Source organism: Diabrotica undecimpunctata, chromosome 2, assembly GCF_040954645.1.
Source record: "Diabrotica undecimpunctata isolate CICGRU chromosome 2, icDiaUnde3, whole genome shotgun sequence".
In the NCBI taxonomy this organism is placed as follows: domain Eukaryota; kingdom Metazoa; phylum Arthropoda; class Insecta; order Coleoptera; family Chrysomelidae; genus Diabrotica; species Diabrotica undecimpunctata.
The window spans coordinates 43274931-43288129 of NC_092804.1; the positions used below are offsets into that span (position 1 = coordinate 43274931).

A 13199-nucleotide genomic window follows, 5' to 3' on the forward strand; every position below is an offset into this window, starting at 1 on the left:
ATGATTTCCAGCACTTTTACTACCTTTAGCCATTCTTTTTTTCCATTTCTTGTGCCTTTTCATTTCCATTTGTTAAAGTTAACTATCTCAAATTTATATCCTTGTCTAGGGCAAACACTTTCCAAAACTGTCCTAACTGTTCATTATTTCCGCTCATCTCCATACTTTGTTTTCTTCTCATTTACTTCTATCCCATACTCTCTGGCTTTCCTCTCGAGTATTTTAAAGACTTCTCTTAATTATATTGATCTTCTTGTAATCAGGGCAAGGTCGTCCGCGTATGCTACTCATTGATGTATGTGGTGGTAGATTAAGCCTTTAGTTAAAGAAGTTAAACTTCTTTTCAATATTAGATTGAAAAATACAGTAGACAGGTCACCTTCTTGTAAGCCTCTAGTAATAATAAAGCTGTCGGAGACATGACCTTCTATCATAATTTTACTTTTGGTTTCATTCAGAAGGGATTTAGTTAATCGCATTATTTTATCCGAAAAGTCAAAATATTTTAATGTGTCGATCAATTTGTCTGTTTATTGTGTCATATACTTGTCGAAAATCAATAAACAATAAGTTTAATGACAGATTGAATTCATATGAACTAACCAGGATCTGTTTAATTGTAAAAATTTGGTCTATTACTGATCTGTTTGCTCTAAACCCAGCTTGGTATTGACCACGGTTACCTTCAATTTTGGCAGTAATTCTATTTCTGATCGACATAGCTAGAACTTTATACGTTGTGTCTTGTATGCTATACCCCTGTAATTTTTGCATCCCGGAACATTTCCTTTTTTGTGTATTGGGCATAGCCTAGCATACTACGGGGAGGGTGGAGTCCCGCTATGCTTCATGCAACGCGCAACCCTCAAATAGTGTCGGACTCGCAGGGTTTAGTGGCTGGCTAATGGTCGTATGCCGAAAGGCCAGGTATGATGCTTTATCATCAGAGGGTACACCAATTCGTCAATGCCATTTTGATGACACGGGTCTCCTCCATTCTGGTTATTCCATTCTTTTTTTTTCTATATTGTGTCCATTCATTTAAACACTGTACGTCACATTTTCTTCTAATGTATTCACTTCTCTTTTGATGTCTCAGCGTATTTCCTGTAATTCGTCTCAGTATTCTCATCTCATCTCTGCCGTTTCCAGTACCCTTTGCGTCGTGGTTGTGTCGTGTCTTGTTTCTGAGGCATATGTCATTATTGATCTTACACTGGCTTTATAAATTCTTGACTTTATCTCAGTGTTAATGTGTCTATTTCGGCATATAGTGTTATTAAGGCATCCTACCAGTCTATTTGCATTTGTGATCTCTCACTTCTTTGTCCAGGTCTCCATAGCTGTACAGTGTAATTCAACGGTATTTTATTTCCATTACTTGTTTAATACTGATGTAATCAATTTCAATTTTACATCCGGTTGGTTCTTTGCTGACTACTATTGTTTTAGTTTTCTGAGATGAGATTGTCATATTAAATTCTTTTGCTCTTATGTTCAATCTGTGGACCAGTCTTTGCAGACTATCTTCATCTTGGGCTATTAATATTGCGCCGTCTGTCTAACAGAGTATTTTTATTTCTTTGTTCCCATTCTGTATCCTCTTCCTTTGTTAACGCTTTTGATGATTTCATTTAAATTAAAGAACATGGGGTTCAATGAGTCCTCTTGTCTTATTCCGCTGCCTATTTTGGTGATTTGGTAGATATTTTCGATAGTTTTTATAATATTAAGAAGAACTTCTCTATTACAGAGAAGATCGGTTACATCTTTGAGTCTTACTCTGTCAAACGCTTTCTTTAGGTCAATCAGACACAGAAATACTTGTATATTATACTCTGGTGATTTCTCAGTAATTTGCTTCATAACGAATATTGCATCTGTACACGATTTTCCACTAAGAAAAGAACTAAGAAAAAACCTTATTCATCTGCTAAACTGATTTATTAGTACTTGTAAAATTTTTAGTAGTTCATAATCTATGTGCAGAAAATTCCCTTTTGTTTGGTTTCTTCGATGGCTGCAAAATCTATATCGTACTTCTGTAGGATTTTTGGAAAGTTTTTAAATGGATCTGTTTTAAATGTTCAACATTCCATTGTCCAATCAAAATCCTATTTAGTGCCTTTTTCGTCATTATATCGCCTTGGTTATTCTTTCTTTTTCCAACATTTCTTGAGTCTTCGTCTAGTTTTTGCGGTTTGTCGGTATCCACTCGATAATCTTTCTTGCATTATTTATCCTTTCGGCGTGTTCGTATCTTATGAGTTATTTCCTTTTAAAATCTGTGAGTCTTCAACTATCATCTAACTAATCTAAAAGTATCCATTTAGACTGCTTCCAGTTTTCTTGAGTTATTCTCAAAGTTTCTGCTCTGTATAATAGACTACGTTTAGCAAGATTTTTCATAGGAAACTATTTTTTTTTCTTGGTCATCTTTTTCAGTTGTGTCAAAAACCGCGCAAAGTTATGTATACTGCACAAAAAGCATGACATGATTTTTTAATGTGATGTTCGTTAGTTAGATTTGTATTTGTACATTCAATTTTTCAGTATCCTCATTTTCTGGATTCTTCTTATTTTCCTTGCCATATATTCTACATCGTCCTTATCGTTCGCTATGATGACTACTCATCAGGAAATTGCAAAATATATAAGTATATCTCTCCAAGATCTACACCCATGACTCATATTTGCCTTTCCACTATTTCAGTGCTTTCGCAAAAGTGCCTTAAACAAGGCTGGGAATATACATCTCTGACGCAGAGATGACTAGAAATCTTTGCGATTATCTATTTCCAGTTTTGATTGATGTTATTCCGTTAAATAGAATTCCCTTAGAGTAAAGCCACTGTTGGTTTTTAGCCAAGTCACTGTTACTTTCAGTTTGTTTATAGAAACTGTAGGTCAAATAAATACGAGGTGAATTTCTTGATTTGGAATTAAATTAATTTTTTTTCAAGTTCAAAGTTAAATTCATTGACATTCCTCTGGTCTGTGATTTGCACGCTTAAGCCTATCACCTTTTTTATATAGACAAAATATAAGAATTTTTCCATCAGTTATGGACGGGAGAGTCATTCAAGTTGACTTAAGCAAAAGTTTTATGTTCCAGATTTTTAAGTTCAGCAGGGATATCCCCTGGTTCTGGAGATCTACCTTTTTTATAGCTTTTTGTATTTCTGTAACTTTTATCGTTAAGTATTTATTCATCTTTAGTGTTTTCTTCCGTTGATAGTGGAAATAAAAATTCGACACTTTCGAATTTTTTCTATTTTCCAAAATTTCCTATTTCTGCACATTTTCAGCGCCCTAGATCGTTATTAATCTCTCCCACATTTCTCTTTTTATTACTGCTATTGTTCTTCTTGTTATCCTTTTGAACTCCAGATAGTTCATCTCAATATTTTTGTTGTTTACTGCCTAGTCAATCATATACGCTTTTTTTTCTTTTATGAGGTCTTGTTTCTTTGTCACCATAGGTTATCACTTTGTCTTTCGAGACTACAAGCAGAGTGTTTCTTCTGCGGCTGTTTTAACGCTGTCCACTATGTTTTCGAATTTATCTTATATTGTTGATGTTTTAGTTCTATTTTCATCAAATTTTTGGTTGATATAGCATACGTATACTCTCATAGTTACCTATCCACGTTATATTGTTTCCTCCAAATTTCTTTTGTTCGGGTTCACAAAATTAATCACAAATGAAGAAATCCAACATATATTCTTTCTTATCTTTGATAATTTGATTTATATAATGATCTGAACCACATGTTATTCCTCCAAAAACTCTCGCGTCTTGTACTTGTATTATAGAGCTATTTCGATTTTCGTAATTTCGTCATTTTTTGAAAGAACTCATCTTTGTTGATGTATGGTTCATAAATAAAACTATGGACTATGTATAAACATTGTCCTCTTGTCTATGTATTTTAGTTCTTATTTAACTAAAAACACAAATTAACAAATTTACAGGTTTCTTATTTATTACACAACTCTACAAAAGTGTTTTTCCTCGAGCTCATTTCATAATTTTCTTATTTACCATGATCCACATATTTTTTAAAGTTTGCTTTTGTAGTGGTAGCGCTTAATGACATTTTAGTTTTAATAGAAAGAGTAAATAATTTTGTATGTTTAAATAAAAGGTTAAATTGCTGACTCCTAAACCTTAATATATGCTAATACAGCATTTAAATATTAAGTTAGCGTTAATGGATGAATGAATAAACCACAATTAAATGTAATAAAAATTACATTCTTTATTGTGTTTAATGTTTTCATTTTCGATGCGAAAATCGTTTTCAAAAAAATCTGAAATAAAAAATTGTGAAAGAATTTATTTTAACCTATAAATGTTAATTACAATTGGTGGTTCATCAAAATAACATTTATAGGTTACAAAAGCAAACTTTTGATTAATAACTAATTTTAAACACACAATTCATGTTGGCTTTTGGTATTATATGATGAAAGAGGTTTTGTAACAATAGAAGTCAATCTGAATGAATATACAAGATATAAATTTACATTATTATTTATGTATTAAATAATGAAATAATCTTATTAACAATGCTTGTTTGTTGTTGAAAATGTAGTAGTTTGTAAGCTAAATAGGTGGACTTTGCAGCATGAAATAAGTCAGTGGCATCAGGTGTTTAAAAGCAAAAACAAAATGGCAATAAACAGCTGATTTTGATCTAAATGCGTTAACAGCTTGGTTTTAATTATCTTAATAATATAAGTTCGTACATATAAACTGATGGTACTACGAATTTATGAAAACAAATTGTCAGAAAAGCAGTACAGCGTGTAAAAATTTATACAATTAACTTAACACCAAGATGGAGCAAATAGTGTAAAACAATGTAATTATATTATATAGGTCATCGGAGACAATATAGGTAATGGATTTTGAGCTATGACCTTGTAAATAACAGGTAAATTTGTGTACTGCATCGGCATGACTCATAGCTCTTGTCAAAATCCATTACCTCTAACAGTAATGGTTACCAAAATAACAAACCACCAAGTTGCTCAAACGCTTAAGTATTCTTCTTCTAGTGCCGTCTCCACTAATGAAGGTTGGCTATAACCATCGCAAATTCGTCTCTATCTTCTGCTTAAAAGCTTTTGTGTGTTTGACCCGGTCCAGTCGCGAATGTTTTTCAGTCAGGATATTTGTCGTCTACCAGGACGACCGCTTAAGTATTAGAACCAGATTATATTTCTGGAAAAGTAATGGGAGGGACAGGAACAAGTTTATTAACAGGTTTATTTAATAAAATTATGGAAGTAGAACAAATGCCAGGTGAATTGAGAAATACTATCTTAGAGTCTGTGTACAAAACCAAAGATGCTCAACAATGTACAAACTATATGGCAATAAAACTATTTAGTCACACCATGACAATATCGGAGAGTAACAAATACGACAGATATGTTAATTAACCGCCAATGGAAAAATATAATAGTAAAAAATAAACGTGCATACGGTATTGATTGATCTTGAGAAAGTATACGATAGAGTACCTCCAGAGGTATTGTGGTGAGCATTGAAAAAAATTTACGGTGAGTATAGATATATGTATGATGGAGTAACAATTAGTACTGCATGTTGAGGAACCGTGTGATATACGTAATGTTACTAGGAGATACAGTTTTAGTACATATACCCAGAGGATGTCCACAGGGTCATAGATAGGTTGATAGCTAGACTCTGCAACCACAGACATCAAGTTCAGGGCTATGTGTATCACCTGGTGATGTTAACAAACGGCAAATTTAATGGCACAGTCAGAGATATAATGCAACAGATCCTGACTAGTTACAGCATGGACTTCAAATGTAGCGTTTAATATAAGCCCTCAAAAGTCCCAAATTATGAAATTTATTACGGAAATTTAAATAATTAAGGCTCTAAGCCTAAATGGTAAAAATATAAAATAGATCCGATTGAAGTAGTTAATTTACCTTTGGATAATTAGAATCGAGACTTAATTGGAATCAGTAGATAGACATAATAACCAATACACCGATGGCTGCGTTACTGGTAGCCAGACGTACTCAAATGTGAACTTTAAAAACTTCTGTTCACATCTCGAATACTCCCATTATATCTGCTGTTTCCTTAGTCAAGCTGCAAGGCTCTACTCCGAATAACAAGATCGAAATAGACAATATCGAAGCATTCTGAGTTTTAATTTTGAATTCAAACTATCCCTTCTAAATAATTTGGACACATGGATAAAAACTGTTCTTGGTTTTACCATACTTGATTAGATGAGACTATGAGGTTCCTATCGTAAGTCTGAGGATGGACTACTGAGGTGGTGAGGATTATGGAGAGCCTATGTAGTCACTCTCAATAATATGCCCAAGTGCTCCATAATTCTCAACCGCGTTCCCGAGAACGGGGCTGTCGAAGCAATTCTCAGAACCCGTCGAAATAAACAAAATCAAGACCTTAAGATGAAAGACGGGTTGTTGAATAATCGAAAAGGACAGGTAAATCTTAGTCAACATAATCGACGAGGGCTGCTAATTTCAGAGCAAACTACAGACTTGGAAAGGTATCCTTCAAAATCAAGCATAGTAAGGCAGCTTCGGCAGAGCTTACTGTTGATATGATAAGGTTTAATATAGCTTTGATATAAGAGCCCTGGGTTTACAAGGGCAATATAAGAATTATATCGGGCATTGATGGAGAGCTTATATATAGTATATCAACCGAAATTCTGAGGACCTGTAAAATAGTCAAACGATATGACAAAACACTGCCGTTAATGAATCTGTTTCAGGGCTTCAACGACGGCAAAGATAAAAATCATAGGAGAATATATAAAGGAGATAATTCTCATACCTCCCATATGATAACGCCGAACAATCCCGAACAACCACAACCAAGGAAGTTGGAACAGCTCGTGGGAGATTGCAGGAAAAATGGACTGCAATTGATCATCAGTTATATTACGAATGCGCACCCTCTGACTTGGAACAGTACAAAAACTAATGAAAGAGGTGAGTCATTGCTACAGTTTCTTATGGAACATAATTTAGACATGCTAGACATAGTAAACGAACCAACTTTCGTAACTTCACAACGAAAGGAGATAACAGTGGCACGACTCACGTGGCTAGAACTGTCAAAAATGGCATATATCTGATGAGGTGTCTGGTTCAGACCATCGACATATCTATTTTGAAATTACAGGTAATGAGACAATTAAGGAAACTTATCACAACTTTCGTAAAACAAACTGGGAAGCGTATCAAGCAGATTTGGATCATTGTTAGGGTTAAAAGGATGATAAGGCATACGTTGGACCAAGACATAGACACCGAGCAATAGAGGTTGTCATGTCAGCGTCCGAAGACAATTGTCTGGAGATATTGGAGAATTCCAACGGGAAAGTACCCTGATGGAATGCCAACCTTGCACATTAAAGGAAAAAAGTCAGACGAAAATTTAATTTCGCCATAAAATATGCAAATTTGCTGTGCAAAAAATATCAACATGAGGACTTTCCGAACTGAAGTAGATCAATATATGTACAGATAGTCAAGCGGTCAGTGGGGCTCTTACAAGTCCTAAGGTGGATTCTAGGCTACTGTGGGAATGCTTAACAGCCTGGCGGAACATAACAGTATCATACTGGTATGTGTCCCAGGTCACCGGAGAATACACGGCAATGGAAAGGGTGATGTACTGATCAGAATGGAACTTCCGCGAACAGAAAAAAGCTTGGATCCGAAGGCAACATAATTCTCACTGGGAAAATATACCAAGTTAAACACATGGCAAAATGTATATTGGACGGACATGTGTTAATAGGGCTGAGGTACTGCGGAAAACAAACAGGAATCAGCTCAGAGTCATAACAGAATTCCCAGACATGCGACAATCAAGGCACACCTGCATACAATGGGACTGTTTCATGAAGACTAAAGCTGCAGACTCTGTAGCACAGAACCTGACATAGTAAACAATATCTTCCGAGACATTAGATCGGAGGCGACAAACACTTTTTGTAGACAACCAAGTGACTCCAACAATATATGGTAGCCATCCACTAGACCTATAGGAATGGAAAATGTACAATAAGCCAACTGACTGCATTACGACCTGTTTATAACAGACGGCTTGCATGAACAATGGAAAAAGAAAAAAAAGTTAACCATTATTCATTACTTTAAATTATTCGTGAAAAACAGACTCTTTATTCTCAATAGCTTCTAAGACGGATGGGGTTCAAGGTAATCTGATTTTTTAATAATTTTTAACTTGCAAATTACTAACCATCCCTACTTCGTAATTATCTAATTATTACTCAGGAAAAAGGGCCCCCGAGAATATTTTCCGCAACAGTCTAGCTTCTCTTCTCCTCAAGAATTATTCTAATTCCTGTCATAGTAAATAACAAACGTCTAAAGTCCTGTTTGTTGTGTTAAAAATATAAAGTCTCTGATAACGATGAACGTAATATCAATATCTTTTTGTATCTTTAACATTAATACGATCAGTTTTGTCACGATCCTGTTTTTCTATAAATAAACTAAGATAAATCATTTGCAATCTCACACAACTAGTAAATAAATTAATGCCATTTATTTTTTTTAGTTGTGATATCAAACATAATCACAAACTATAAAGTCACAACATAACAGTATACTTTATTTTTGCTTTCGTACACAAAATGCCTTTTTGAAAACAAAAAATACCCTTTTTAATGAGCAGTAAAAGAAAATTTAAGCATTGTATTAACATTTATTTTTCAAAAAAGAAAATTAACCACAATTCATAAATGCCCAATGACATTTGTTACAATCATAATACAATTTGTATTTTTTCATATATGCATAACCCGATCGTTTTAAAATATGTTTCATTTCAAACCATTTTATTGACATTAATTGATGACATAAATTCCATTCACAACTTGTAGTTGATCAAACTTTAATTAGTAGATGAGTACAATAAAAAAATTGTAAACTTATATCTTTAGTTAAAAAATAATAGAAGTAATAATTATGATTAAATTAACTTACATACATATCTAAAAAAAATGCTGCCCAAATTCATTTATTTTTACGGATAATTCAAGTAGTACAAGTCCTGCTCGGCTGTATCGATTAATGACAGTATTTCCTTTTAAGTCCGTTGCACGTCATGAATAACATTTGTACGCCCTGGCAATACAACTACTTCGAAATTTCCTAAGAATAATTTTATAATTATTTTAAGAATTTTTACCAATAGATATATACCTTACATTCTCAATAAAATATAAATTATAAAAAAAGTTTAAGGTTTAGTAATCATTTACATTAAATATCACTGAAAAATCAGTAAGCAAATTGACCTGTCAATACTGTGACAGTTAACAACTTCCACTATTGTTTAGACATTATTGTTTTGTGTAATATTAACAAACCTAATATACTGCGAATAAACGATTATTTATTGTATTTTTAACAGCTCAATAGTCATTGTTCCTAATCAGCTTGTACAGAAGACGTTGATGTTTAGAAATATAAAATTGATCGATTAGTTCTGTAAATACCTAATGTTTTAAGAGATACAAGAACGTTAGCCATTATAAATATTTTTTTGAGTATCAGTTTGTTTTGTATTTAAATTTAATACTACAAATTTTTCATTAAAATTCATTATTTTCAATATTTCATCATGTACCTCCGAAAAGATGAATTTATAATAATAACGTTACATTTTCATCGCTTCAAAATTCCTGACATATTCTACTATCCAACATCAACGTCAAATTGGATTACATACAACGGATTTATAAGGAAATGGTTAAAACTATTCATTATGTCTTGTTCCTAATTTCTCTGTCCAATTCTTTATTTCAATATTTTTTTAATTACATCCAGATTTATGGCTCTATTTCCTTCTCTTGATTTTTGTATTAGCGATTTTTGTGGTGCTTATACTTATTTTTTGAAGATTTTTTGTGTTATATTAAATATTACATGTATTTTGCGAATTCAGTACATTACTTTGATGATATATTGATTATAACTACAAATATTAAAAAAAGTCAACAATACGCCATAGCCTCTGATAGAAAAAATTTAATAAAACCCATTCCTAATTATACAAGGTTAGACACACAAATGAGTGAACATTCTGAAACAGGTCAATTTTTATTCCAAAGGGGATATCTTTTAACGATATAGATATCCGTAATTGTAACCTTGCAGGAAATTTGCAAAAATCAAAAAGTTTAGATATTTGAACTGTTGTTGGTAGCGTTTAACAGCGATATTAAATAAGAATTTTTTTTAATTCGTTGGTAAATGGTATTCGCAGAACACGTTGAAATTATTTCCATATTTTATGAAAATGAAAAGTTTGGAAGGAGAACAGAGAAATTGTTTAATCAACTTCATCAAGATAAGCAACTTCATCACCCATACGTATTAAAACTAGTTAAAAAATTAATGAACGGGATCAGTAGCTGAAATTGATGCTTGACAAGCGAAGCAGTAACATCTCCAGAAGATGCTAACCCCTAGTGTTGGCGAAACGTCGAGAACTAATCTCAGAAGACAACGGCCTAACAGCCCGAACAAACAGTTTAACAAGTTAGACGATGGCCGTGAAAGCCTAACGCATTTTATCAGTCAATTATGTTGATGTGCAAGAAATGATAAATTTTTGCCTCGAGTTACCGGTATCCTCCGTTCGGTGAAACGATCGGAAGATCGGCATTCATTTAGTGGTAGATCTGTAAGGTGTTAGCTAGTGTTATCAACTTTTCAGACAGACTTGCGCCCACCACTGTTTCATTGCTAAAAATTAATAACACAATTCCACTAAAATGAGCTTTTTAAAATCCAAGAGACGTGACTTGACCACAAATGGTGCTTGTTGTAGCAGCGGTAAAATACAGCAAACAACTTAAACCTAATCCTTCACACTCTTAAGATATAGTCCATTTCTGGAAACATCATATTGAAATAATTATATATTAACCAGTATACACAAATGAGTATCAAGGTATAAATTGAACAGGTCCTCATGAAGAACAGCCGCAGAATATAATTTGAAAATGATTATCGTTGACCAGTAAATAAAAAAATTATTAATACATAGCAGACTAGCAGATCTGATCTGACTAAGATTCCCTCTACGATCTCATTGGCTTATTTCGGCAGTAGTGAAGGAAGCAAAAAGGTTTTGTAAACGTTTTAACCTTGAACGTCAAAATGTAAATAACCAAAAAATACGTTAATCTTTTCGTACACGGTGTCGTCCTATAATAAACTTTATGACTATGGAAATCGATGTAGGACGATACACAAACCAATCATTTCAACTGCTACTTATGTAGATCAAAAACGTAAATGTGAAACAATATTTACACAAGCAGTTGTATAAGACCATTTAAAATGAAACAAATCTCAAATAAATAATTTCCTAATTAGAATGGAACACCATTCATTTTATTGTGAGTTTACACACGGTTTTATAAATTATTTTTACAAACTTTGTCACCTTTTATCATATTTTATCTACCTATATACGAGAAGACAAAAAATTGTAAACAATACAAAACCAAGAAAACGACAATATATCTGGAGAAGACTGTTATTAATATTTATATCCAAAAGGGAAGCAAACATGGATGTCTCCAATATATCTATTCGTTACTATTTCACATCGATAAAAAGTATCAATCGATTTAATCATAATCATTGCTGGTGCTAGTCAGTGCTGTGCAGAGCAGTTACAACAAAGAAGTGAGCAGTTTATAGAGATATACCAGATTTAACATATCTGGTGTTGATTCAACTGATCAGCTTATTTCATATCACTCGTGTCATTCATTAGACGCAACAATTTCTAATGTGTACTTTATCTATTAAAATGGAAAAGAGGATCTACAGATAAATTTTATTGGTGTATCTCTGGACGTAAGTCATGGTAGGTCTAATATAAAAATGGGGCCAATACATGAGGGAGAGGGACCTCTAAGCATCTTAATGAGATGGGCAAATTAGAAATTGGAACCGTCGTTTTTGCGAACATGAAAAAGAAACGGTACAATATATAATATGCGATTGCAGCATTGTTCTGCAAATATAAAGTTTAAATTCACTGAAGGGGTATTTTTTTAAACCTTTGGAGGTAACAAACATTTAAAACTTATTAACTTGAAATAATGGCATTTTCGAGATTATTGGATTTAACTAGATTAGGGTTATGCACAAAAGATTTAGTCAGGTCAACTCGCATCGAGGCTACATAGCCTGTACACCCTCACATAATCTACAAATTACTACATTCTCACGATTTATTTTTAGGAATATTGTAAAAAGCTTCTCTGGACCTCTGGGAGAAGTTAATTAAACAATTTGAAACAATGAGAATAAAATATATAAGCCTAAGGAAGAGAAAATCGCTTAACAAATAAATAGAAACGCGTCGCAAAACTAATTATTTTAATTTAACGTAAATTGTAAACAAACTGAACAAACTGTTTTTGATTATTAAGGGAAATAGAAAAACCAATTACGTACATTAAAAAAAATGTGCAAAGATACAACTTATTCTAATAAACATTACATGTTTTAAATAAAAAATCGTTTACGCGAACTTCTTATCACCAAGAATATGACCGATCACACTTTTTACTAATAGATCAAGAATCTTTATGAAACATTTTACTATGCAATGTATAACATAAAATATCTAGTATTATCAGAAGCCACCTCTAAATCCTCCTCTAAAGTTACCGCCTCTTGGGAAGAATCCTCTATTGCCACGGTTTCCTCCTCTTGATCTGAAATTTCCTCTAAAATTGCCTCCTCCAAAATTTTGATCTGGCATGAAATTAAATCCCGGGGACCCTCCTCGGCCCCTTCCTATAAATAGAAAATGCGTTTAGTAGTTGAAAAGAACAAAGTAATGAATTATATAATAAAGAGGTAACATTAATCCATTCTACAACATGTTTGGTGCAACATATAAAACTAATACTATATTTTTCCTAAGAGTAGATTATGAAAACGTAATAAAGATATAAAACGGAATGTTTTGCAGCCCCTAATTAAAGAAGTCTGTGCGGGTTAGATTAAATGACACGGGCTATAAGTGAAGATCTAGATTTTATGATCTAATGTATAGATGACATATACAGAAAAGGTGTAAAAAGTTATAGCCCGTTAAAGTG

At 33.0% G+C, this 13199-nt stretch overlaps 1 protein-coding gene across 2 annotated transcripts in view; it reads right to left on the reverse strand.

Annotated features, from left to right (window-relative positions):
- Positions 1–3899: 3899 nt before the first annotated feature.
- The window catches only part of LOC140434467 (uncharacterized), a 59053-nt gene continuing 49753 nt past the window's right edge, over positions 3900–13199 (reverse strand). For both annotated transcript variants that reach the window (XM_072522762.1, XM_072522761.1), the window contains one exon: positions 3900–12891. In XM_072522762.1, the coding sequence (XP_072378863.1) occupies positions 12728–12891 (164 nt within the window). In that variant the 3' untranslated portion in view covers positions 3900–12727. The remainder of the gene's footprint in view (positions 12892–13199) is intronic.